The sequence below is a fragment of the Pogona vitticeps genome, chromosome 1 (genome assembly GCF_051106095.1).
Source record: "Pogona vitticeps strain Pit_001003342236 chromosome 1, PviZW2.1, whole genome shotgun sequence".
In the NCBI taxonomy this organism is placed as follows: Eukaryota; Metazoa; Chordata; class Lepidosauria; order Squamata; family Agamidae; genus Pogona; species Pogona vitticeps.
Genome location: NC_135783.1, coordinates 313,776,768 through 313,802,137, shown reverse-complemented (window position 1 = coordinate 313,802,137; position 25,370 = coordinate 313,776,768). Strand labels below are relative to the sequence as shown.

The 25,370-nt window shown below is 38.2% G+C and overlaps 1 protein-coding gene across 2 annotated transcripts in view; it reads right to left on the bottom strand.

Annotated features, from left to right (window-relative positions):
- AKAP6 (A-kinase anchoring protein 6) overlaps positions 1-25,370 on the bottom strand; it is a 335,833-nt gene that overhangs the window by 130,535 nt on the left and 179,928 nt on the right. For both annotated transcript variants that reach the window (XM_020788446.3, XM_078392147.1), the window contains one exon: positions 5,389-5,537. In XM_020788446.3, coding sequence (XP_020644105.3) covers positions 5,389-5,537 — 149 coding nt within the window. The remainder of the gene's footprint in view (positions 1-5,388; positions 5,538-25,370) is intronic.

Sequence of the window (25,370 nt, the reverse complement as noted above, 5' to 3'; positions counted from 1 at the left end):
CTGCCAATAAGATGGTGTCATCTGCATATATTAAATTACTGATATTTCTTCCACAGATTCTCACTCCTCCTTCATCTGAATCTAGTCTGCGTTTCTATGTTCTCTGTTCTGCATACAGATTAAATAGGTAAGGGGATAACATGCACTTTTGTCTGACACCTTTACCTAGGAAACCTTTCTGCCTCTCCACATGCTTTCCTAACATTACCTTCTTGTTCATAATATAGGTTACAGATCAGGACAGTCAACTACCTCAGCCATTTTTTTCAGAACAACCTATAGTTTCCCATGATCCACATAGTCAAAGGCATTGCTGTAGTCTATAAAGTATAGACTGATGTCCTGAAATTCTTTGATGCTCCAGTAGCCAGTGGATATTGCAATCTGATTTTGAGTACCTCCTCATTTTGAAACCCAGCTTGAACATCTTCTTACTCCATATAAGCTAAAAAAGCCACACCTTTGTTGCAACACCTTGAGCATCACTTTGTTTGCAAGGGAAGTTAGAGCAATGGTCCTATTTTGGCCACTTTTTATTTTAAATACTTAACAGTTGGTAAAATTATTTTTTGAATTTACAGATATAGCTGAGTCATAAAAAAAGAAATCTAAAAGTCAATGGCTATATTGTGTCTGTATTGATCCCCCAATGATACTGTATAAATTTATGCAACGTAGCCTGTCTTGACACCTTTCAAGTAGCCTGATGGTTTTAGAAGAAACACAGAGGCATGAGTTTTCTTTTTTGTTGTTGTTCTATCTTCTGTTTCTGTGGTGGACATGGCTATAAAAACTTGTTTAAGGCTGTACCTACTGATGGCTACATCTCTTTAGAACAACGTGTATCCATCTGTAGATCTGTGAATCTGGGGTTTTATGTCCAGTCAGCATCCGTGTAACCAGTTAGATTAGGTTGGCTGTTTGCTGCAATCAGAGTTTCTGATCTGCTATGTCTCTGAGACATCTCCCTACTCTCTTGACTGCTGTCCAGTCTTCTGCAGTGGGAGAACTTGTGTCCTAGACAGCATTCCAACAGCTGCTGTTATGTCTGGTCTGGATACTTTTGCTATGTACAGGAGCTTCCCAATGGCCTCCCTGTACTGTTCATTTTTAGGAAGAGAAACTTCTTTGTCCTCATTGTAAGTCAGTTGCCACTGAGCCTTGTGCCAGTCCTAGGTGGGCAAGTAAATCAATAATCTTTTGCTTTTGATTGAGGAAGACTTTCTATCCGAATTTGAAGACAGAATACAATCTGCAAGCTCTTTCATGTCAATTTCTTTATCTAGATTTCTAACAATTTCACAACCAGCTTCCCTATCTTCACAATACACAACCAAATAATCAGCATAAATTAGAATGTCCACCCTTAGAATGAACACCCTTAGTTGTTTTTGTCAATATAGACAGGAGCCAGCTTGTCCATGTGTGAGCCCTTCATTTAGGAGCAGTTCATTTAAATATCTCCTTCTATGTTCGGGCTGCTTGCTTCAATTCATGGGTGGTCTTCTAGAGTTAACACACAAGGCACTCTTGGGCAGGTATTTTACAACCTGGTGTTGGCTGCCTGTAAATGTCTTCCTTGAGTTCATCATTAAAAAATGCCATTTTGACATCTAGGTGTTCTTACCCCTTTCTTGCATATACAAGAGTCAGCAATATTTTTACAATTTCATGCTGTAGAACAGGTGCAAAAGTTTCATCATAATCTTCCCTGTATTTCTGGGAATTGCTTCTAGTCCTACCTTGTAGTGTTGAACACTCCCTTATGCATTAGGCTTGACCTAAAAAAAATTGTGTCCAATTGCCTTTCTATTGGCAGGTAGTTCCAGAAGCAGCCAAGCCTAGTTTTTATTAAAAACTCTCTTTCTCCTTTTCAGTTTCTCTTCTGTATAGTGCCTCTCTTGTTGTTGTTGGTGTTTTGGAAATGGCTGCCCTAGTAGAGGGCTGTTGCACATCACTAGTTTTAGTTAGACGAACATGTCTGTCTAGGGGACCATCTCTGTTTTTCTGTTTCACTCTGGCCCGGTGGCTTCTACAATTGCAACTGCATGCCTTATCCTTCAGTAGGCTCCAAAAGGGTTCTACCCTTTCTGGCTGTAGTGGCAGGGAGTTATTCTGGACATTCTCTTGCAGGTCAGTTAGTTCTCTTGCGTGCTTGTTTTCTTTTTCATCAAAATATGGCACATAATTACCATTCATATCGCCAGTTTTAGAATCTAGAATCTTATATTCTTTATAGCCCATTAGATTTCCAGCAAAAATTCTTAGTTCATGTCTATTGTCCAGTTTGCTTCTCTTGACTTTGTGGAAATATGCATATGCCTTTGCACCAAGATGTTAAAATGATTTAGACATGGATTGTAGCCATTCCAAAACTCAAAAGGTGTTTCCTCTGTGGCTCTGTTCTGTAAATATGTACCTGTCACAATGTCCCCTCTTCCCACCACCTACTCAGAATTTTCACAGTTTCAGGTGCAATGCTTGGGGTAATGTTAGGTGCAAAGTTGGGGTAATACTGTTGTCAAAACTATTGCAAATTTCCTTTGTTGTCAGTGTTCACAACATGAGAGAAAGAAAAGTATTAACAGTTCTCTCTCTATAGCAGAGTAATTTCAGTGTAGATACATGGCTAGTCTGTCCCACAATCAAAGCAGTTACAATCAAATAACTCAAATTTTATTCAAAAAAATTGCATTTCAGATAGGAAGACCTAAACCTTAATCCTATCTAGATAGCCATGTGCTTTGGATAGCCATGTGCCTTGGAAGACATGTAGGTGGCTCCTGAGAATATCAGTCTAACAATAGGTTCTTTGGGCTAGAAAGGTGCTAAGAGTTGATATTTGGAGCACACCAGACCAACAGGCTGTTTGGAGGACCCCAGGCCAAAAAAAAAATAAAAATAAAATAAAATCAAATCATGGGATGCTGAGTCTTAACTCTCCAACTGCAGCTCAATTGGGCTCTGAAATTATGAGAAGACTGCACCCTATTTTAAAGTCTAGTGGCTACATTTTTAAAAATTTATTCTCAAGTAAGCACAGAACACAGTCTGGATTGGTACCTTATTCTGAATGAGGTGGAGGATAAAGGTCATTTAACATTTGGTCTGCACTGTGACCCTGATCACAATCATTCTCCCCCATGCCTGCAATTTGTCAAAGTCATTTAGCCATATCTTGGTCTCCGCATTTAAATTTTCCTCATGAAGTTGAAAATCATAGCTTCAGAGGCAGGGTATCAATTTTATTCATAATGTGTAAGGAACAATGCGGCCATGCCCTGTGCTCCAGTTCATAGCATTTACTAGAGGAAGAGTTCCCTTCTATTCTTTTGCTCTATAAATAATATCTGTGTTCCAACATCATTTTGTTTCCTATCTCTCCCTCTCTTTCCAAATCTCAGAGAACCAACTTGGTTGCCTTGGACCAAGTGCTATTTATATCCTGTTCCCCATCTCAAATTCAGTTCGGCTCCTTGTGTGTTTCTGTGGCTTCTATTTCCTCTTGCACTCCATATTATGTATCATTTCTTTTTCTCCTCTCTTTATTTTTTCTATGTCACTTGCTCTGTCTTGCCTAGTGTTTCTCTCTCACCTCTTCAACAGATATGACAAGTGATCACTGGTCGCATTTGAATACTGCTCATGAAGCCTCCCCCCCTCCCCTTTTAACTATATTCTCAGATATCCTGAACTCTGGCTGATTGCCACTTTATCTCTCCTACACACATACACCTTCCCCCCCCCCCTTTTTGGCTGCATTGCATCATGACTTTTAGCTTATCATCCTACCACCCGTGTATGACCACCTCCTGCCTCTTCTGGTGTAGCTCAACTGTGCCCTCTAAAATGACTGAACTGTTGACGAGTACAGACTCAACCTTTAGGATCTTTCACAGAAAATTTTGCCTAATGGTGGTTAAGAAGTTGGGATTAGCATTAAGTAATTTTCTGATTTACTGGCAATAATTAAGTTTAAATAAAAATTATTTCCTACCCAAATGATATATTTCCACTGGGAATGTAGGTCAGAGCTGGGACAACCACCGTCCCAAAACACCTATTTTGTGTTCTCAGTCATTGGCCCAAGATGATGGTACAACCGACAGGGCCTCCAATGTATACCATAAAGAAAGAGTGGGTCTATACATGAGCATACAGTCCTTTAGGAATCCAGTTCGAAGCACTTAAGGCCTTTAAGAGATTGGGTCAGAACTCTAAATTGAGTCTGGAAACCAACAGTGATAAACTATGTCAGTGATCAGACTTCAGGCAAAAGACTGACTGTTGCATTTGAATAAATGGGTATTTCCAATCTATTTTTAGAGACAACCAATGTAGAGGCTAGGCTGAATTTTCAATTCAAATTAGGAGAAGCTGGCAAAACCATGTAGCCATGCGAGATCACAGGCTTAAATCCAAACTCCTGGTAGCAGATGTCTGCTACAGCTAGCAGACTCCCCCTCCCTGAGGCACCATTCCCACTACAGCTGTTCGTACTGACAACAACATACTTTGTAGGGTTTCCTCTCTCTCCAAAGCAGATTTGAAGTCAGGGGGAGGTACACTGCAGGGGAAAGAAGAATTGCCTCATCATAGTTCCACTGATGGAGCAGTTCCATCAGTGGAATTTTAGGACTAGACCCCACACGTGTTGCAATAAATCAAGCACATTAGTATGCACTAAAATGTGGCAATAGATGGGAACACCAACCCCATGTGTTATTTTGAGGGTGAGCTACCATGTCTTGCCAAAGAAACAGCCGGCATGTGTGGTGAGAACAGAGGGAATGCAAATGCAAAATAAGAACTAAGCCCATGACACTCAAAGTGGCTTCCATCTTTGTTGGAGGAGTTTACAACTGATCGACACTGGGGCTCTCTGCATTGGCTTTTGGAAGAAATGATGCTTCTGACTAATTACCAGTTGGTGCCAGGCTGGGGAAGACAGACACTTTAGGAAGCAACTTTTTTGGTTTTTTGTTTGTTTGCTTTGGCTTTGATAAAATGCTCTTAGAGGATGTTGCAGAATCCAGAGGAAGAAAAGGGCAAGGCTCTTTATATACCATGCATAGAAGGTCTAGGGGTACCCTGTGTATTCTTCTGGTACTGAACAACTGCTCTCAGCCTGCTCTTACAATGACCATGTACTGCAGGACAATTAGTGACATTGTTGATCATTGTGATAATAAACTGATCTATTAGTAAACGAAGAAGTCTCAGTTAAAAAAAAGAATAAGAATGAGAATGACTGATCTCTTGCTTTTTGTCTTAGTAGGAAAAAACCACATAACCCAAGAGTAAGAAAGAGAGAATCATGTTTTTGAAAAAAAGAGAAGGGAGACACAGATCACTGAGAATAAAACAACAAAAAGAATAGTTCCCTACCCATTACTTCCCACTGTGTGAACTTTTGACATATCCGCAAATTCTTCCTCTCGCTTGCTACTGCTGTTGTACTGTTCGCTGTACAGCTTTAAGGACATCTGTTCAACAGCATCTCTTTGTGCTTCCAGATAGCATAGCTGAACGTCAGCCTAGAAAAATAAAAAAGAGAAGAAAGAAACCCTTTGTTTTAATTCATAAGGAATGCATTTATAAAGTTGCTGTTCAGACTCAATGACCAACTCAACCAAAGGTTCGTTCACAAGGGTATAAAATACCCCAAATATTATTCTGCTATTTTTAATTTTTTTTATGAGCAAAAACAGAGCAGATTTTTGTGTGTGATGTGGCATAGGAACCAATACTTTTACTTTGGGGTACCATCTACAAATACTCCTCAGCTCACTCCTCAGTTGTAGTCTTTTTACAGGCACAACTGCTTGATTATGGCCCCTTCTCCATCCCCTCATCCTCATTCTTCCTGGGAATAGTTATCATAGTTTGCACCAAAACAAAGAAGTCTTAAAAAATGGATGTGTCCCAAACATCAAGTACTGTACTAGGAGCAGCAGCATTGCCTGAAAGTCTGTTATGGAGTGGCAGGTGGGGAAGTGTAGAAAGAAAATAAAGCATTGCTTCCTAGCCATGTTGCCGACATGTCCATCTGTTTTCAAGCCCTCCTCCCTGAAAAGGAAAACCTTTAAAGAAACAGCACAATTATTTGCAAAAAGCAAGTCCTATTTCAGCTCAGCCATAACTATTTGACTAAAGATATTATATTTGTACTATGTGTGCAGATGTATATTGAATCCAGTCAACAACACTGAGCACAACACAGAATTCTGCTTTTTTCCATCTTTTATTGCTCCAAATCCAACATTTTCTTTCCCAGTAGGAGTTCTGATGTACATATACTCCTTATTACTTGTCCATAAGCACTTTCCAGTTCATGTGAAGACTAGGGAAAACTCTGTGCTTGCAAGGGACATGAGTATAATGCCATCCTTCCATTGAAGCAAATAAGGAAGGTAAGTGAAAAAGTGACATGTGTGCACTCAGAACACACATGGATATTTGCACTGGAGGACACTCAACCCTCTCCGCCTATAAAATCAGCTGCAGAAATGACAAAGTTCCTTTTATTCTGCCCATGCAAACATTCTTGATGGCTGAATTGCATGTATGGTTACACTGTAAATAAATACAGTCTGAATATGTCAAAGGCTTAACAAAGAGACACATTTAGATAAGGAAAGCAGGTTCAGGGCATCCCTTCTGAGTGGCTCCTTCGAGAAACAGGTTTATTAGAATCATTACTATTCTTTTAAAAGCAATTATTATTGTCTATATTACTGATACAATTTTTCCATTGTTTTTCCCAAGGTAATCACTGTTTATTTATTTATTTATTGAGCTGTGGCAGTGATTAACATGTGAACATGGTAATCGCAAGATTATTTGAGTTTGGTCCCCTAAGAATTATTTGTTCACCCCTGGGATTATGTTCTGTTTATCAGTTGCTTTGCTTCCCCTTCTAGTGTTTGCTTTACTAACAGTATCAATAAAAACAACAGCACAGATTTTTCTGTCCCTCAATTCCCCAGCCACTTCCCCAAAAATTACTCAGCATCTTCCAGCATAATCAAAATGAGGTACATTGGTCCTGCTGTTAGCCTATTTCCTGGTTTAAAAGAATATTGTACAATAGTTTTGGCTTCAGAATGCATGGAATATATGCTTTATGTATCACAGCTGTGTCAGAATACCAGATGACATGTGGACAGGTTTGGCTGTGTGCCGTGCTTGCCTGGGGTAACTGGGATTTGGAAGCCAATATGGTATTGTTTTCCTACAACATGCTCTCCTAAAAGGCAAACACACCAATTAATTTTTGCAGGGAGCTTCCAAAAGCAGCAGCGCTTTGAAACTCCATTTTATGTCCCCATTCACAGTTGTTTATAACCTATTACATAAGAAAGAAGGATCCTACATGAAGGTTGAGGTGACGCAACTTTGCTGCTGCTAAATGATGATAGTCTATTTCAAAACACAAAATAGAGGTAAAAGTACAAGAAAGGGTTCTGTAAATTGAAGAAGCATGTTGCTGACAATGGTAAGTCATATAGCTTTTTGGGGGGAGTATTAGAAGAAATAAATATAAGAAACATATGGAGACACCTGCTGTTGGCTGGATAACTCCATGAGTTAGGTATGGCTGATAGTTCAATTCCCCACTGTGCTTCCAAAGAGAAGAGCCAGCCTGTGTAGCCTTGGGCAAGCTGCACAGCCTCAGAGTGCCCCCAGAAGAAGGAAATGGAAAACCACTTCTGAGTACTTTATTCTTAGAAAAGCTTGGAAAGGGTTACTGTAAGTTAGAATTGACTTGATGGCATCTAATGATTATTAATTAGAAAAAAAATTGGGTAATTATAGCTGATTCTAACTGAAGAAAATTATTGCAGAAAATAACAACTGTTTTCATTATTCTTTAGTATTGTTGCATTCTCGCAGGCAATAGCATACTTGAAATAGACATTCTATGGCTAGGCTAGACACATGTCTACAGACTGCAAAAAACGAAACTAAAAGAATATCTATGAAAAAGAACAAAAATCGAGAAAGGATGCTCCTTTAGTTGCCTAAGTAATTTCTCTTCTGTGGTATACATAAATTTATTCCTTTAAAAAAACCTTCTCACAAATGATCCATGTTTATTAGTTTGATAGTTTGGAGTAGCTGCTGATGTTTATAAAAGACTTTGCAGCTTTTGTATCGTGCTTGTCAGAAAGCCATTTAACTGAATTTCTTCGTTTTGTTATTGTCATTGTCAAGAGATGGGAAAGATGAGGAATCACAATAACCGGATAATGTATTTATAGATGTATTTTACATTGCATGACGGGATAGCTCAGTGAGTTAGTTATTTGGTTGTAAAACCAGAAGTTACCTGTGCAATTCCCCACTGTGTCTGAAGGAAGGAGAGCCAGCCTGCATAGTCTTGGGCAAGCTACACAGTCCCAAAGCAGTCCCCAAAGAACTGACTGGTAAACAACTTCTGCATGTAAATTCTTATATATGTAATATATATGCCAGGAGCTCATGCCAATCACTACTCCAAATACCACCTACTGTCTACCTGAAGGCAAAATGATATGAGAAGCCTCACAATTCGGTTTTCAGATGGAACATCTCTTTATGTGTCTCACCATTGTCAAAGGCAAGTTTGATGAAGACATCAGGGAGGGCCTTCTTGGTGGCTGCTCCCAGACTAGACAGATTTTTTTGGCCATTGATCAATAGATGAAGAAGGGCCTTTTAATGGTGGGTGTTGCTTGCCTTTTCTTTTTTACATGGTTTCTAACATGTATTAATTTAGTGTTTGTTTTGAGGGGGTGGTAATCTATTTAATACTGTTGTGATATGTTAAAATTTTGGCTGAAATCCTCTTGCACAGCTCTGTGTGCACAACAGAGATGATATCATCATCAGTAGCAAATCATCACTGATTAAAGGTTATGTACAAGGTGTACACAACTTGTACACAATGTGACAGTCACGTGCTCCTAGAAATGTATTTAACCAAACCTGGAAATCCCTCAACCACTTTGCAAAAAAGACATGTACCACACCCAGTTGGTACAAGTTTCCTCAGATTTCAGACATGCTACACAATATCCATTTTCTCCATCAGCTAGGCTAGATTACAATATTTCATTTTTCAAAAAAAAAAAAAGAAAGAAAGAAAAGAAAGTCTAGGCCTTATAGAACTTGATAAAAAATGCAATTATTTTGTGACCAATTACTTTGTGAGAAGAAACAAGCCTTTCCACATGATTAGCCAATGAGTGAAGCCATTCATAGTTTACTAGAACTGAGAGCTATAAATTTAAAAGATGTACGTATATGTTTCAGTCATGGAAATGTTTGGTCTTTGAAGTGGATAGTGATTGGTAGCCCATAGCAATGAGAGCTGACTGTCAGAATATGGGTGCTGTGGTCCACAAAAGTAACTTTTCCAAACTCTGATAACATTCATTTTGCTGCTTTGAGTGGGTTGGGCTCAAAAACTTTTGGAGCTCTACAGTTCTATCATTCTATCAGTATGTGATTTTATGGTTTTCCAGAAACATCAATTCCATTTTTCTTCCATGGGCTTCTGTGAGTTTATATAGGTGCTGTTTGAAGAAAGGAAGAGTGGGCACAAGCAAGAGAGGGGAGTATAAATTATTAGAAGCTTATCACTGTTGAATTTTGAGTTTATGGTTGTTGCGAATATTATATTTCTTGAAAGAGACTTTGAACAGTAATAAGACATAACCATTTCCTTTTCAAAGAACAGAATCTACATGTATTTGTCTTGGGAGTACACTAATGTTCTTTGAAGTGCTTACTCAGATATAAATCCTACTAAATTAAATGGCCCGTATATCTCAGCAAATGTGCACAGCAAATTAGTATGTTTGTACTTATTAGGAGATTAGGGCAAAATTGCTTTCTTGGACTTCCACTCCCAGAATCCCCCAGCCAACATAACCATTGACTGTCCTGGCTGAGAGATTCTGATGATAGAAGCCAAAAAAGTAAATTTCAAGCTGTGCTACATTTTGGCCCAAGGCAAAGAAAATTAAGCTAGAATATTTTCTAGTTATAACAAGATATTTGAACCAAATTTCTTAAGGAAATGACATCCTGAGTCTCCCCACAATTTGTGCAAATTTTCCGCACTTTCCCTTGCATTACATCCTGTAAATCAGATTTCAGTGTGTCATTTGTGAGCAAATTCTGTGGTATTCTTGTGGATCCATATGGGGTGTTTGTCATTAATCAACATTATTGGTCAAACCAGCAGCTATCTTCTGAAAATATCTTCAGCAGCCCCAGTCAGTGACAAAACGGCTTCGGCCCTGGATACCTGAAGGACCGCCTCCTTCCATATGAACCTATCTGGCAATTAAGATCTAGCCAGGGGCCCTTTTGAAAGAGCTGTCCCTCAAGGAGGTAAGAGGGATGGCTTGTAGAGAAAGGGCCTTTTCAGCAGTTGCCCTCAGACTATGGAATGCCCTCCTGACTGAGATTTGACTGGTGCCGACTCTGATGACATTTCGGCATCAGGTCAAAACCTTCCTGTTCCAGAAGGCTTTTAACTGAAATAATATCAATTGTGGGTCCTGATGGCAAATTTTAGAGTATCTATTTTAAATGCATTTAATTGTTTTGTCTTTTTATTGTATTTTAAATGTTGTAAGCTGCCCAGAGACCTTTGGGTAGTGTGGGTGGCATATAAGATAGATAAATAAATAAATAAATAAATAAATAAATAAATAAATAAATAAATAAATAAATAAATAAATAAATGGCTTGGTCTCTGTATATAAATATATCAGAAATATACATACTTTCTTTGTTTCTCTTTTCCCCATTTTATGCTCAAAACAAATTTGTAAGGTGGGTTTGGGTGAGAGGGTGGCCCAAGGACACAAAGTAAACTTTGTACTAAGCTGTGATTTGGACCTATATCTTCTTGATATAAATCCAGCATTAACTCCTTCCTTCCTTCCTTCCTTCCTTCCTTCCTTCCTTCCTTCCTTCCTTCCTTCCTTCCTTCCACTTGTATACAGCCCCATAGTACAAACACTGTATTGCAATATAATCATACTAAATCAAATTAAAAATAACACAATACAATATACAAATAAATCATAAAATGGATAAATCTACCTTACTAACCAAACCTATCTTAATTAAATTTAACAAATTAAAACAATTTAGAACCTCTCAAGTAATAAGTATTTATAAAAAGCAGCTTCTGATAATTATGTTTTAAGTGATTTCTTAAAAACTAAGAGGGAAGGCCCTTGGCAAACCTGTGTTGGAAGTTTGTTCTAGAGGTATAGGGCCACAAATAAAAAAACTCAATTCCTGATATTCACTCTTTTGGCCTCTTTAGGTGTTTCTGTTTTTAATATCTTGGACTGTAAAGAGGGAGCAGGATGGATAGCTGCTTTGTAGGAGAGACTGGGTCTCTCACATAGGTGGTTACTACAAATAGTTGGTTTTACTTGTTTTTATGAAGACTGACAACTGGATTGTAGCAGAAATGTGGAATATAAATGTAACTAGTGAATGGATGGACGCATAGCTGCAAAGGCTGAACCATAATATTGAAAATCAATATTAAGTTTCATAATAAGCATGTTATGCAGATAAGAATGACTAGTAATAATTTATGTATTATGTGAATGGAGTGCATGGCCACTGCAGACAGGACAGTCTGCTAGAGAGGAGAAAATGCTGTGTGACTACCCTTGTACATGCTTCCTCCTCCCATTTTAGGAACAGGATTTTGGTCTCAACATTTTATGATTTCAGATAATTCCACCTGCTTGCTATTCTCTGTCTGAGAAGTAAGAGTGCAGGGTTTCTCCGTAATGACATCTAAATTATATAACAACGTTCTTTATGTGTTAATCCCAGTCCCTACATGGATTACTTTTTCTGTGCCAAATAAAGTTCTGGCTTTTTCAAAGACATTTTCTGCAGACAAACTAGAGGGCTTTTCACTGTGACTGTTCAGACTTAGCTATGGGTTTTTACATTTAATCTGCCAATATTTTACCATTTGTAATAATGGTAATAGTTGTTTTATTGATATTGTTATTTGAATTATGGGTACAAGCAAGGTCAAGTACAATTTTTCTAGGCTACCGACCAATGTATAAAAAAGGCCCTGCTTCACCCCACATACACATACTATAATCCCACATCATGCATTCAATCTCAAAGACCATGAAACAAAAGTATGTTTTAATTGCACTATTACTTTTTTATGTGTGTTTATAAATTTGTACCATTAGCCACACAGCTTTTGCTACCATATCCCAAACTTCCTGTTTTGGCTTTTTTTGTTTAACACAATAGCCACTTTAAAGGCTTGTTATCAAGCTTGCTGAGTGTATTATAAGTGTTTGGATTAGACATAGTAAATGTATTATTCTATTAAAGTTTTGAGTAAAAATATTCTAACAAAAAAGCAAGGACAAATTTTTTATAAAGGAATAATTTCACATTAAGCATTTATTTTTCTGAAAAACTTTCTACTTTCTTGGAGCATAATTAAAGTTGACCAATCCCAGTCAAACAGAATGAACTGACCCAAACAACTTCACAGGTTTAGCTTCCAAGTAAAAACTTTAATAATAATATGCACATTCGTGAAGCATTCCATATTTTTGATCTTTTATTGTTTTATTAAAATTATTACTTGGGAGCTAAACTCGTTAAGTTGTTTGGTTCAATACAGTCTGATTGACTAGGGCTGGTCAACTTTTTTTTTCTGACTTTTTCACTCCAACATTAATTATGTTTTAAAGCCTGGACTTTTGAAAAAGTGGGATTATGCACAGCACTCTTCCTCCTTTTTGAAACTTGGATTTGTTGATTCTCCATGGGAATGGAACAATCTATTTCTGATTCTCTCAGTTCTTTCCCCCACGTCAATCTTCAGTTTGTATCAAAGTTTGAGAATATAAAAAACTGGCATGCATTTTTGCAAGCCCTGCTCTTAACTATGCGCTTCCCCCTAAATATATAATTTCCCTTAGTTTACTGAATATAGTCCCTCTCTCAATCAACTTTGTGTGCACCCTCCACGAATGTTCCCAGGCCAGCAGCCTCACAATTCACAAGACTGTTGGGTCAAAACCTGTGTCCAGATGAAGATCCTTATAATACCTCAGAAGCTGGGGAGACTAGGAGAAGAGTAAGCATCAGGCACATACATGTCATTGTGCAGAGCCAGTGGCACTAGCTGGGAAGTAGTAGAAAGGAGTGCTTGGGTTTTAAAGCCACCTCACAGACAAAACTTACTTACTTTCTCTACCAGTTATGTTCTCACCAAGATTTGTCTACGTGTCTGCAGATGCAGAGAAGCATTGCAATTCCTCAGCTTGCAGTGTGAGTCATTATCAATCTACCGTCCCCTAATACGTGTATTTTTATGCATTAAAAAAGAAAACAAAACAAAATAGAACTTTATCGCACAATTCACAGAAGTGTGAATTTCAAAGGATAAGTGAGTTTCAGATTGCCTATTGGTTTGACCATTTGAAATGAGTTAAGCTTGTATTTAAATGGAAATCAGATGAATTTCTTCCCTGTCTCTAGCGCCAGTGGTGATACTCAACCCGAGTACCTTTTGAAAGCATGAGCCTGGAGGTACATTATGCATCTGGTAGCTTTTCTTCACCATCAGGCACTATCTCGATATAGACACCATTTTTTTGTGTGTATTTTTTGTCTCTTGTTTAGTGCATTGCCTGAGAGAGACTGCAGAAATATCTGGCCTGTTCTAAAGAATTGTTCTTTATCATTTTTATCTTCTTAGAATGGTTCTACATTTTACTTGATTTCCATGCATTTTGGACTGTCTCATCTGTATTTGTAGTCAGATGTGGCCATTCAAGATGTGTAACATGAAAACTTGATATCTACTCACATACACAGGGCCCCACAAAAATTTCCTGCACTACTAGCTCTTAATGTCCCTGGAATCAACTAGATTGCTACCTTTTATTTTTGTTTAGGTACAAAGAACCATGGGACTGGTAGTTCTTGAGAAAGCATGTCACATACAGAAACCTAGATCTCTGTAGCCCTGTTCAGTCTTTAGGTTATCAGTAGGCTTGTTCCCCCCACAATTGCTTTCTCTGTGAGAACAGGGATAAGTTTGAAGAGAAGAGGTTCCTACTTGTGTGTAGGCACTAGACATGAGCAGGATCCTTGAAAAATGTGGTTTGTTGTTCACAGGCAAACTTCATATGAACAAAAGTCTCTCCTCTTTACCTTATGTGGAGAAATCAATGGGGTGTAGGGGGGAGGAGACACTCCCTCTATCTATATCACTAGTGCTGGATAAAGAAACAATTGACCAGGACTTCTGGCTTTCAAATGACAAGACCTGCTCTGGCCATACCCTGCTTAGAAAGTTGCCTATATTATTCTAACACTAATTCTGGTTGGCTCAAGCAACTTTTACAACACTGGACAATAGGAACATAGATTACTGGAAAATATGTACCCACAAATTGCTGGAAACATGATCTAGTATTTTGGCTTCATTTCTCTCCCTCATGGTAATAGGATTCCCTTCAGGTTATCCATTCCTCAGTCTCTAGGTTTTGCTAATCTGTACCTTGCACTTTTGTGTTTGGTCTCTTGATACAGATTAGGCCTTGTCCAGACTGGCTGTTTTGGTGTGGACTGGATTGGGCTACAAAGAGTCTGTTGAGGTCGTGGGGGGGAGTAGTAGTAATGTGCTATTTGATATGGGTTCTTCCCATCTAAACAGCAAACAATCCCTTGTAGCCTGATCAACTCCAAATTAAGCACTTCCCCTGCTGGTTTGCAGAGGCTCAGGGGAAGTGAGATAATTCCTTTTATTCCTCCTATCTGCCTCTGTGAGTACTGGTTTGTTTTCTCCTTTCTATCCTCCCTGCTTCCATTCCCTTATTCTCCCCTCACTTTCTCTCTTACTGTCCCTTGGAATCTGCAGCCAGAGTGGTGGTTGGAAGTAGAGACTACTATCTTTCAGCTAAACAGGCTAAAAATGGACTAATGAATTGTGCCCAAAAGAATGTATGCTCTACTGTTGTGGCTGAAAGATGCACAACAGCTTTTAAAGAGGAAGGATGGGTTGATCTAAGTAGAAATATGCATAGATGGAGTCTTCCCCCCCCCAATCCAAATGTGCCATCAGCTATATATCATACAGTATTTATATGCCAGTATGGCCACCCTCTTCGCTTTAGATTTTTTAATGCAGTGCTCTATTTTCAGCAGAAATCACATTTTAAATTCTTAACTATAACAAATAATATACTGTATATGAGCATATATATATATACAGTGGTGCCTCGCATAACGATGTTAATTGGTTCCATTAAAACATCGTTATGTGAAAACATCGTCAAGCGAAACACAGTTTCCCATAGGAATGCATTGAAAACCGGTTAATCCGTTCCAATAGGAGCCTATTCAATACATTTCAATGGTGAAAAAAAATCACCAAAAATTCAAAAAGACTCAGAACGAAGCCAAATTACTTTAACAAAGGTTTTATTAAGTGCACTAACGATTCCAAGCATTTTAAACATTTTTTAAATATTTTAGAATATTTTTAAAATAGCGAAAACAGGGCTGTCAAAAAAAACGTTAAGCGAAACAGGGGACCTAAAACTGTCATCGTTAAGTGAAGCAAGGTCCCAAACATCGTTATGTGAAAATCCCCCATAGGAAACATTGTTAGGTGAGGCGGCAAAATTTCCAGCAAAGGCCATTGTTATGCGAATTCATTGTTGAGCGAGGCACTCGTTAAGCGAGGCACCACTGTATATAATTTGCATATTTCCTAAATCTGATGGCTGCACAAAAGCCTTTAACGTATGACAGAGCATACATTAAAAAAGACCAAAACACCTATAACTGCCCCAGTATCTTTCCCCTTGTAGAGTCTTGCCCCATGTGGTACATTTCTTTTCTAATTCTCTTATTTAAGAAAAACCCATCCTTGGCTAATTTCCTTGTGCCTCCAGTGAATTTACGTTTTCTACCTTTCATACAGGTATCTCACTCTATCATTTCCAATATATTTTCTCCTAAATGTACATTTCTGTGCATACCCTCACCACTCAATATAAGCTATTTTGATATTGTCTTTGGCCATTCCATGTTCAGTATGTAGAAACCTGGGCAGAGATCAGCTTCAAACAGATCTTTCTGATTTCTGTATAAAGTAATCTATCCAACTGATTCTTTATTTGAGACTCTTCCCATACCATGTCTTATGTTCTCCTGCTATCGTTGCAGTTCCAAAGAAGCTTTGAAAATCTCAAGTAGATATTGATTAGTTTAATTTTTTTAAAAAAAATCCTATATCCTATATTCTTCAGAGGCCACTGTAAGATTCGAAAGAAAATCTGTGCTGTAACAAAACATATAATAGAAAAATCTACTGAAGATCATTAACATTTGAAATTGTTGGTGGTGTTAACCACTCATGAATTCTGAATCTTCCCTGCTTTATAAAAACAACTGAGCAATCAACCTTGGAGCAAATAACCTATGACATTTATTTCACATTCGTCAACAGGGAGAAAGAATATTAGAATCACATATCTACAAACACATCTGTCCTGAACCAAAATAAATTTTTGATGTATTTTGACAAGTGTTCACCTGTTCAAAGACCCACTAAACAATAAAGGGATTGCTTAAACTGAGGTAAGAAATATTTGCCAGAAAATGTTGCATTGAAGAACCATACCTATAAGCTATGCCAACATCTTTGGAACTCAGAAGAACTTCCACTGGAAGAATTGTGGGAAACATGGATGACACTTTTTAGTGCAATAAATGCAAAGTATATATCCCCTTATTAGGAGAAAAAGGCAGCATATCAAAAACACACACACACACACACACACACACACACACACACACACACACACACACACACACACACACACACACACACACACACACACACACACACCCCTAACTAATCATTTGTTGGAAGGAATCCAAGCATCTTTCCTGCAAGAAGCAGTTATGGAGATTGTGTGGAATGTGGTTTAAGAAGTCCGGGTGTAGTTTCAGGCACTGTGAAAGCATGTAGTCTCCACATATGATATTGGAAGCATATTAGCCCTGACCTCAGGACACGACTGGACAAATTGTCAAGGGGAAAACCTTCACCTTTATCTTTACCCACCATTTAATGAACAGTTTGACTGCCTTTTATTTTCACTTTGTGAAGATTCTGCATTTCTGCTCTCCACTGTAGGTATACATATGCTGCTGAGATATACAAAAAACAGGTACTTCTAACGAGATTGTCAAAGTGTCAATTTTGAAAATTATCTGACAATTCAGTCCTATGACAAGGGACAAAGTAGACTCCCACCATGTTCGTACCTATTTGGGAAATGGTTCTCAAATATGTTTATTAATTACATTTGAATTCCACCTTTCCACCAGACGTTGTTCATGAAGGCTAGCAGCAAGAAGGCAACTACAATATAAACAATAAAACAAAGCAGCAATAAAATGCAACCTTGGACTGCCAGAAAGAAGAAACTCATAAGGGCCTTTCCAAGGATTCTTAAGGTGGACAGGCAGGTAGGGGAGAAAATAGCTTTTTAGTTAAGCTGTTTTTAAGTCATGTTAAGACTTTGTAGTTCATAGCCAGAGCTTTCAAAACACTGAGTATTTCCCTGGTGTAACACAGCATGCTGGGAAGCTCACATCTTAGCTTTTTACTCAACCAATAAAATAACCACCTCCCACCATTTCATGAACAGTTTGACTTCCTTTTATTTTCACTTTGTGAAGATTCTGGATTTCTGCTCTCCGCTGTAGGTATACAGTTCCCCATGCAGCACATGTTGCTGGAATATACAAAAACCAGGTACTACTAATGAGATTGTCACAGTGTCAACTTTGAAAATTATCTGACAATGCAGTCCTATGAACATCAGTGCAGTAACATCCTAGTCACATCAGAAATAAGATGCATCGAGCTCAATTTGTCTTACAGTCAGATACGCATGTCTAGCAGTGCATCTTAAAATAAACTGATGCAAAAGGCATGGCTGTGTCTATGGAAGCATCATCCTTTCAAAAATAAACTGATGCTACAAATGCAAATGTATTACTATATAGGTTCACAACAATATCTGGGAGAATTGTGGGATGTCCAAATTGAGAGCATTCCTTCCCAATATAAATTGTGAATAAATGTGGGTACTATCCTCTTAAAACTTTGAAGATTTATTTCTCTTCCAAACAATTGCTGCATTCAGATGCCACACTCTTGAGCCTCAGGAACATATAACCCTTTGGGCATGTCTCCTAGCTAGTGTGGCACAGCTTTAGGCATGCACTTGGGAGACCAAATTTATTATTTAAAATGTGTTCAGTTTCTAGTTTTCTATTCCATCTGTCTATGGATGGGATATTCAAGGCAAGATAGTTCGTATGCCGAGCTCTGCTATGAGAACTATGGTCAAACCACTGTGTCCTAGATTTTGTTGTATGGATGAGACATGAATTGCAAAGCATCCGTAGTCTGAAAAAAGTGCTATAGAAAGAAAGAGAAGTCATGTGTTACTTTTAAAAACATATTTATTTATTTATTTATTTATTTTATTTATATCCCGCCTATCTAGCCAACTCAGGACCACTCTAGGCAGCTAAATAAGAATAACTATTATTAATGTTCTAATTTTAATATAAAGAACAAAAAGGTTGCTTTTAGGGGATCATTCTGGGAAATATTTAAAGTATATATTTTAAAAAAATATAATACATGCTACTAATAAGCAAAGTAACAGTACTCCTTAATAATCTCTTCAAAAGCAATATGTTAGATTTTAAAAAGTAATATTCTGAGCATAAAAACTAGCAAGTGCAGTGCACCAAAGAATTTCAAAAGAAGATCGGGCTGTGCTTTATAGAGTATAGCAAAGCCTTTGATTGTGTGAATCATGAGAAAACCATAGGTTATTCTGAAAGAAATGGGTGTGCCACAGCACTTGTTTACCCTGATTATGTCCTGTATTATGGACAAGAACTTACTGTTGGGGCAGAATATGGAGAGACGGAATGGTATAGGTAAAGATTTCAGACAAAGGTTCACTTAACTGTTCAATCTGTATACAGAACAAATCATACAGAAAACCAGACTAGATTCAGAAGAAGGAGTGAAAATTGGTGGAAGAAACATCAATAATTTTAGATATGCAGATGGGCCCATCCTACTGGCATATTACTGTCAGAAAGTAGTAATGACTTGAAATGACTTTTAGTGTAAGTGAAAGAAGAAAATGCCAAAGCAGGACAGCAGCTGTACATTAAGAAGACAAAAGAAAAGACTACAGAAAAAAATAAACTTTAATACAGACAATGAAGAAATTCACATAGTGAAAGATTTTGTATACCTTGGTTCAACCATCAATCCAAATGGAGATGAGATTAGGAAGAGTAGCAATGATGAAATTAGAAAAGATCATCAAGTGGAAGGATTTGTCACTAGAGACCAAGAGCAAGATCATCCACACTCTTGTATTTCCCATCACCATGTACGGGTATGAAAGATGGACAGTAAAGAAACCTGACGGAAAAATATTGATTTGTTTGAAATACAGAGTTGGACAATAACTTTGTGGGTATGCTGAACTGCCAGAAAGACAAACAAGTGGGTCCCAGACCTAATCAATTCTGAACTATCTTTAGAGGCAAAAATGATGCAATAGAGGCTGTTCCACTTTGGGCACATCAAGAGGAGGCAAGATTATCTGGATTAGTGGGGTGAGGAAATATCAGCATATCTCCCCCACTCTGGCTGCTCTGCATTGGCTGCCCATTCGTTTCCACATTGACTTCAAAGTATTAATGATAATGTATAAAGCCCTAAACAGTTTGGGACCTCGATATCTGGCAGAGCATCTTCTCCCACCTAGTTCTACCCGAATCACCCGGCATAGCCAGCAGGGATGCCAAGAGAGGCCTGCAAAGAAAGAACAAGAAACCGGGCCTTCTCGGTGGTGGCCCCTCAGCTCTGGAACAGCCCCGACAGAAATTCGTTTGGCACCCTCGCTGGATGTTTTTAAAAGCCATTTGAAAACATGGCTTTTCAGGCAGGCTTTCCCTCCAGTCAATTAAACTGACCTTTACTTTTTCTTTAATGTTTCCATCATGGCAAGGATTTATAGAATTGTTTAAAATTTTTCAATGTTTTTAAATGTTTAAAGGACCTTGATATCTGGCAGAGGTCCCTTAAACATTTAAACATGTTTTTATGTATGTAATTCTCCCTGAGTAGACTTTGTCTGGGGAGAGGGTATAAATCAAATAAAAATAAAAGTAAAAGTAAAATACAATAATGCTAGGAAAGGCTGAAGGCAAGAAGAAAATGGGAAGATGAAATATGAGATGGATTGACTCCCTAAAAGAAGCCACAGGCCTGAGTTTACAAAAGCTGAGCAGGGCTGTTGTGGATAGAACCTTTTGGTCTTTACTCATTCATAGGGTCATCATAAGACGGGTGGTGGTGGTGATGTAATGGCATGAAACAACAATAACAACAACAACATATCCCCAGACAGAGGTATCATTCACACTTGCTAAAAAACAGCCCTGACAGTTGCTTTGTGTTTGGGTAAGAAGTAGTTAATTGATGAACAAAGGAGTCAGCATGGGGTCTCTTTGTTAATGGTAGTGGTTAGAGGTGGGCATGAACCAGCAGTTCAGTGGCTCATGCTGCTTTGTCCTTTGCACAATTAGGAGTTCAGCGGTTCCCAGCCTCATCTCCTCTGGCAGGCACCCACTCAGAAGCAGCACTTGGAGGAGGCAGGGCAGGGAAGCCATGACACTGCTTGAGTGGGCACCCACAGGAGGTGGCAGGGCTGGGAACTGCCAAACACCTGTTCACGCAAAGGCACGAATGGCATGAACAGTTGAACCACAAGAGGGTATCCTGTAGACCAGTGATGGCGAACCTATGGCACACGTGCCACAGCTGGCATACAGAGCCCTCTCTGTGGGCACACGAGCCATAAGTCACGATAGAGAAATACTTGCCCGTCCTCCAGTCCCAGATTTCGGCACTCCCCTCTGCTGGTGCAGTGGTCCAGTGGAGGGGTGCAATGGTGACCATTACTGCTTTAGCCCTATGGGGGATTGGAGGACCAGTATTTATTTGTTAATAGCGCTCATGGGGGGGGGGGAACACACAAACATTTAACCCTTGCAGTGCAGGAGCAGTTGTTTTTTCTAAATTAAGACCTCAGCATTCGGGTTTTAATTGCAGCATTGACACTTTGAAATAAATCAGTTAATTTTGTGTTTCAGTTTGGGCACTCAGGCTCAAAAACGTTCACCATCACTGCTGTAGACCATCTTGACTGTTCCCGTTGGTGTTGTCAATTTTCAGGCTTCCCTTCTATGTAAAGCTTGGCATCCTTTTTCATGCTGGCAAGATAAGCACAACATTGTGCAGTACTATTGGGCCATTTTCTGACTTTATGAATTGTGGGTACAAAAGCACAATATTCCACATTCATAAACTGGAGATTTTCTTTTTGAAGAACCGAATGCTTACTAAGTGAATGAATCAAGAAAGGTTGGAAAAGGTTCTTCAGTTCTCTTAAACTGGATTGGGGGAGCCATAAGAATTGCATAGAGACTGCAGTGGGACAGGTAGGAGGGAAAAGAGTTCCATCACATGGCTGCAAACCATATTTTAAACTATGTCCATATCCTATTCGTGTTCACACAAGGTTTGCATAACTTGCTGCAGCTAACTGTAGATGTGTGACAAGATTCTGGCCTAGGAATGGGGCAAATGTACTTTTAAAGTTTAAATTTTATTTTTAAACTTGCTTCCTATTTAAACAGTGGACCTAGAAAAGGGATTTTGTTGATTACAACTCACACAAATTAACAGCTTTCCTTACAGCCCAGAAGTTCTGAAAATAAGGCACACTTTATAGCTGTTGGTTAAGATGCAGATATAATAAGCTGTTTTGTAAAGTGAAAGAAAGGAAGGAAGGTGGAACATGTATGTCTAACATCCATTTTCTCTTACAAAAATGTAAGAGAGAAGCCACTAACCTAGAGCTGTCTATTCCACAGATACATAGTTCCATGCAAAACCTTAAGAGTTTCAATGTTTTTGCATGTAGCTAGGCACACAGAATCATTTGCACCAACACTATGGCGGATTGGATGGACTTATTTCTGTTGAACCCCAAGTGTGCATCATGGCCTATAAGTGTTGGCTAGAAATACCAGTTGGGTTTGGGAATTTCAGAGCTGAGGGACAAAGTTGGTATTACCTTCGTGGTGGTGAGCCACAGAAACTCCTCAGGTCCGATCGAGGTATGTCAAAGGCAGAACAGGTGACTCAGTGAGTTTTCCAGGCTCAGCAGAGACAAAGAGAGGAATCTCCTAAGTCCCAGTCCAACACTCTAACCACTGCATTGCACTGCTATCTATTATAAAGATAGGTCATATGCACATCCAGCTGGCGAACTTCTTGCAGTATCCAGAAAACGGGACAGTTCTGCTAAACATAACCTATTCATATTGTTGAGAGGTCAGCCTCCCTGCTGCTGTTGAATTCATGTTGATTTGCATACCATTAAAACATTAGCCATAATGTTTGGAAAATTTAATTTTAAAGCTGTGCTGTTAAAGATGTTTGCTGAATGGTAAGCATCTTTGACAGCTGGGAAATTTGTTAACACTCTGATAGTTACACTATTTGTGTCTTAGTCTGGAAGGTAGTAAACAAAATCTCTTTATATTTTACTGCAATGAATGAGATTTTAAAGCAAGAGGTTTTTAAAAAGCAACTTTTAGCACAGAAATGCAATAATGAAGGCAGGATGTATTTTTATTTTCAATATTTTGCATTCAATAAAAAATAACTTTCATGCATTAATTTGCTTCTCTTTGGCCTGAGGCAAATTTTTATGTTTTAGTACGTGTGAGAGGAGAAACATATAATTCTAATTTGAAAACATTTTTTGCCTAATTAATTGCTTTCCCTACTATTCCAGAGCATACTATGTACCTGGTAAAATCCATGTCCACCCTTTTTGTATATAATGCCACCCTAGTAGATGAAAAAGAGCTTCATAGCAATGAAAGATGCATAACAGTGAAAAGCTTGCTTTTCTTATATGACCATTTTACTCAGTATGTACTAAAGGTATTCATAATGCTGAGAACTCTAATTACTCCACTGCAGTGTGGCAGATTGGAGGAATCAGTCTACTATATCCATCCCATGCCAATTCCACCTGTATTCAATCAGATGTCTGTTCTTTCAAATGCCTGCATAAAACTCCAGGTAAAGTTTGCATTTTTGTAAATTCCTCTAACACACCTATTTTATACAAATACGAATATTTCCCCAATATATGAATTTCTGTACATGATTTTCCCTACAATACACATCGCTTCTCCAATACACGCAAGAGCCCCTAAAATGCACATTTTTGTACAACATTCCCTGCTCTCTAAAGCACACAATTTGGAGAAACTCAGAGTCCAAAGGAGACCTGTCTTTGGATCTGACTAATTGTCCACATTAAACCAAACCAGCCAGGATCTTTATTACATATAACTACACGAGCTACTTAGAAATTCTGTGAAACAGACAGTGGCAGACAGGAAGGAACAAAGAAGGAACAACATGAATTATTTTACAGATGAATAACAACAATTTTGTTATCAAAACAGTAATGAACAAGCATGACTTTATTACAGAGTTCCTTTAAAAAATTTTTTTTAGCCTCCTATGGACCTAATGGTCTTTTTCCTACAGTTCAGGAATGTATGGTAACATTCAGTCTGGTGCCTATATCCTTATTTCAAAGAGAATCATTCAAGCCGACATCCATCCTGTCAAGAATCTTGACTTTGAGCTGCTAATGCAGAATAAAAATCAATATATATTTTGATCATTTGATGAATATTTACGTTTTTCTTTAGCACTTGGGGATTTCAAAATGAAAACTGCTGAATCAAGTCGTTTTATTTTTCTGTGTTTATGCCAACACCAATTTACTGCCCTCTAGAAGGTTCCTGAACAAGACATCCCAAGTGGCAGACTTGTTGGTTTTTCCTGTCAGTCATAAGAGGGTGCCAGCAGGGAGCCGTAATCATTTCCCTTTCATACTGTTACTGCTCCAGAAAGGAGTAGTTTGATTTACTTCCCTGGAAAAAGTAAACTTGTCTTATTGAGACATTCCATAGAACGCTTGTATGCTTATTCCTGTCAAGCAATGGGCCTTGGCATGGCTGTGTCTGGACGGCTATTGCCTATTAAAACTGAAATGCTTGTTTATTTGTTTGGTTCTCAGAAGAAAGAGAATTTATAGCTGGGTTTAAAAACAAGGAAGTCTAAGAAAGTAAAAGGAAGAGGAAGAAAAAGATAACTTTAAAATGCATGCTTTCTCCATGTTTTTTTTCCCTGAAAAATGACAGTCAAATTCTAGTTGACTGCTATGATTAGACCTAAGACAGCATTGCAATATTGAGTATGAAAAATATAGATTGTCCCCCGAAGCTTGAAATTTAAGGTACAACTATACACTCAACTCCTGGCATTCTAAGAAGCATACACTTATTTTCAATATGAAGGATATTAAAAAGATATAGCTAAAGTTTCTCAGTGTTTCCATGTTTTTGAAAGCACCTCCACATTTGACTCATTTGAACAAAACTTGTAAATGTTAGCAACTTTGGACTTGTAAAATAATGTTATGCCGACTCAGTGGATGGACTTTCAATTAAACAGTACTTTTGTTGCTTTTTTTTTATCCATTAAAGTGGCAGCAGATGAATCGCAGAAGGGTGATATTTGGTAGTACAGTTATGAGATGTTACACAGACAGATGTTTTAAATAAAGTAAAATATTTAGATTGCTGAACACAAAGGCACTTATTGAATGTCTTTGTTAAATTACATTTTTCATTTTCAAGTTTGGGGTGACAGTGAGGGAATAGGGAGAAAGCAAGGGAGGAAAAGAGAATTCTCCTGGAAACAGAACCAACAGGAAATGATGCTATATCTAAAACAGCTGGAGACTGTAGCTAATATAAATTTACTTGAAAATAAAAATGCTTTATGCCTCTAGAGACAGGCTGTAACATGCAGTAAAATAAAAGATGAGAACATAAATGTATTGTTAAATCTTTACTTTATGTCTGCATATTGTATTAAGATGTGCTCCACCACCATAGGGAAAGACATTACATGGCCTGTGTTAAAAAAGAGAATGCAATTAAAACGCATAAGAAATCTGAAAGAAGAACTGGAGTTTCTTTTTTAAAACATACAAAAAATCTGGCAAAATTCACCTCCATTCATATAGGGTAGTCTTTTTAGTCTGGCAGTGATGGTAATGTTATTCCACTTT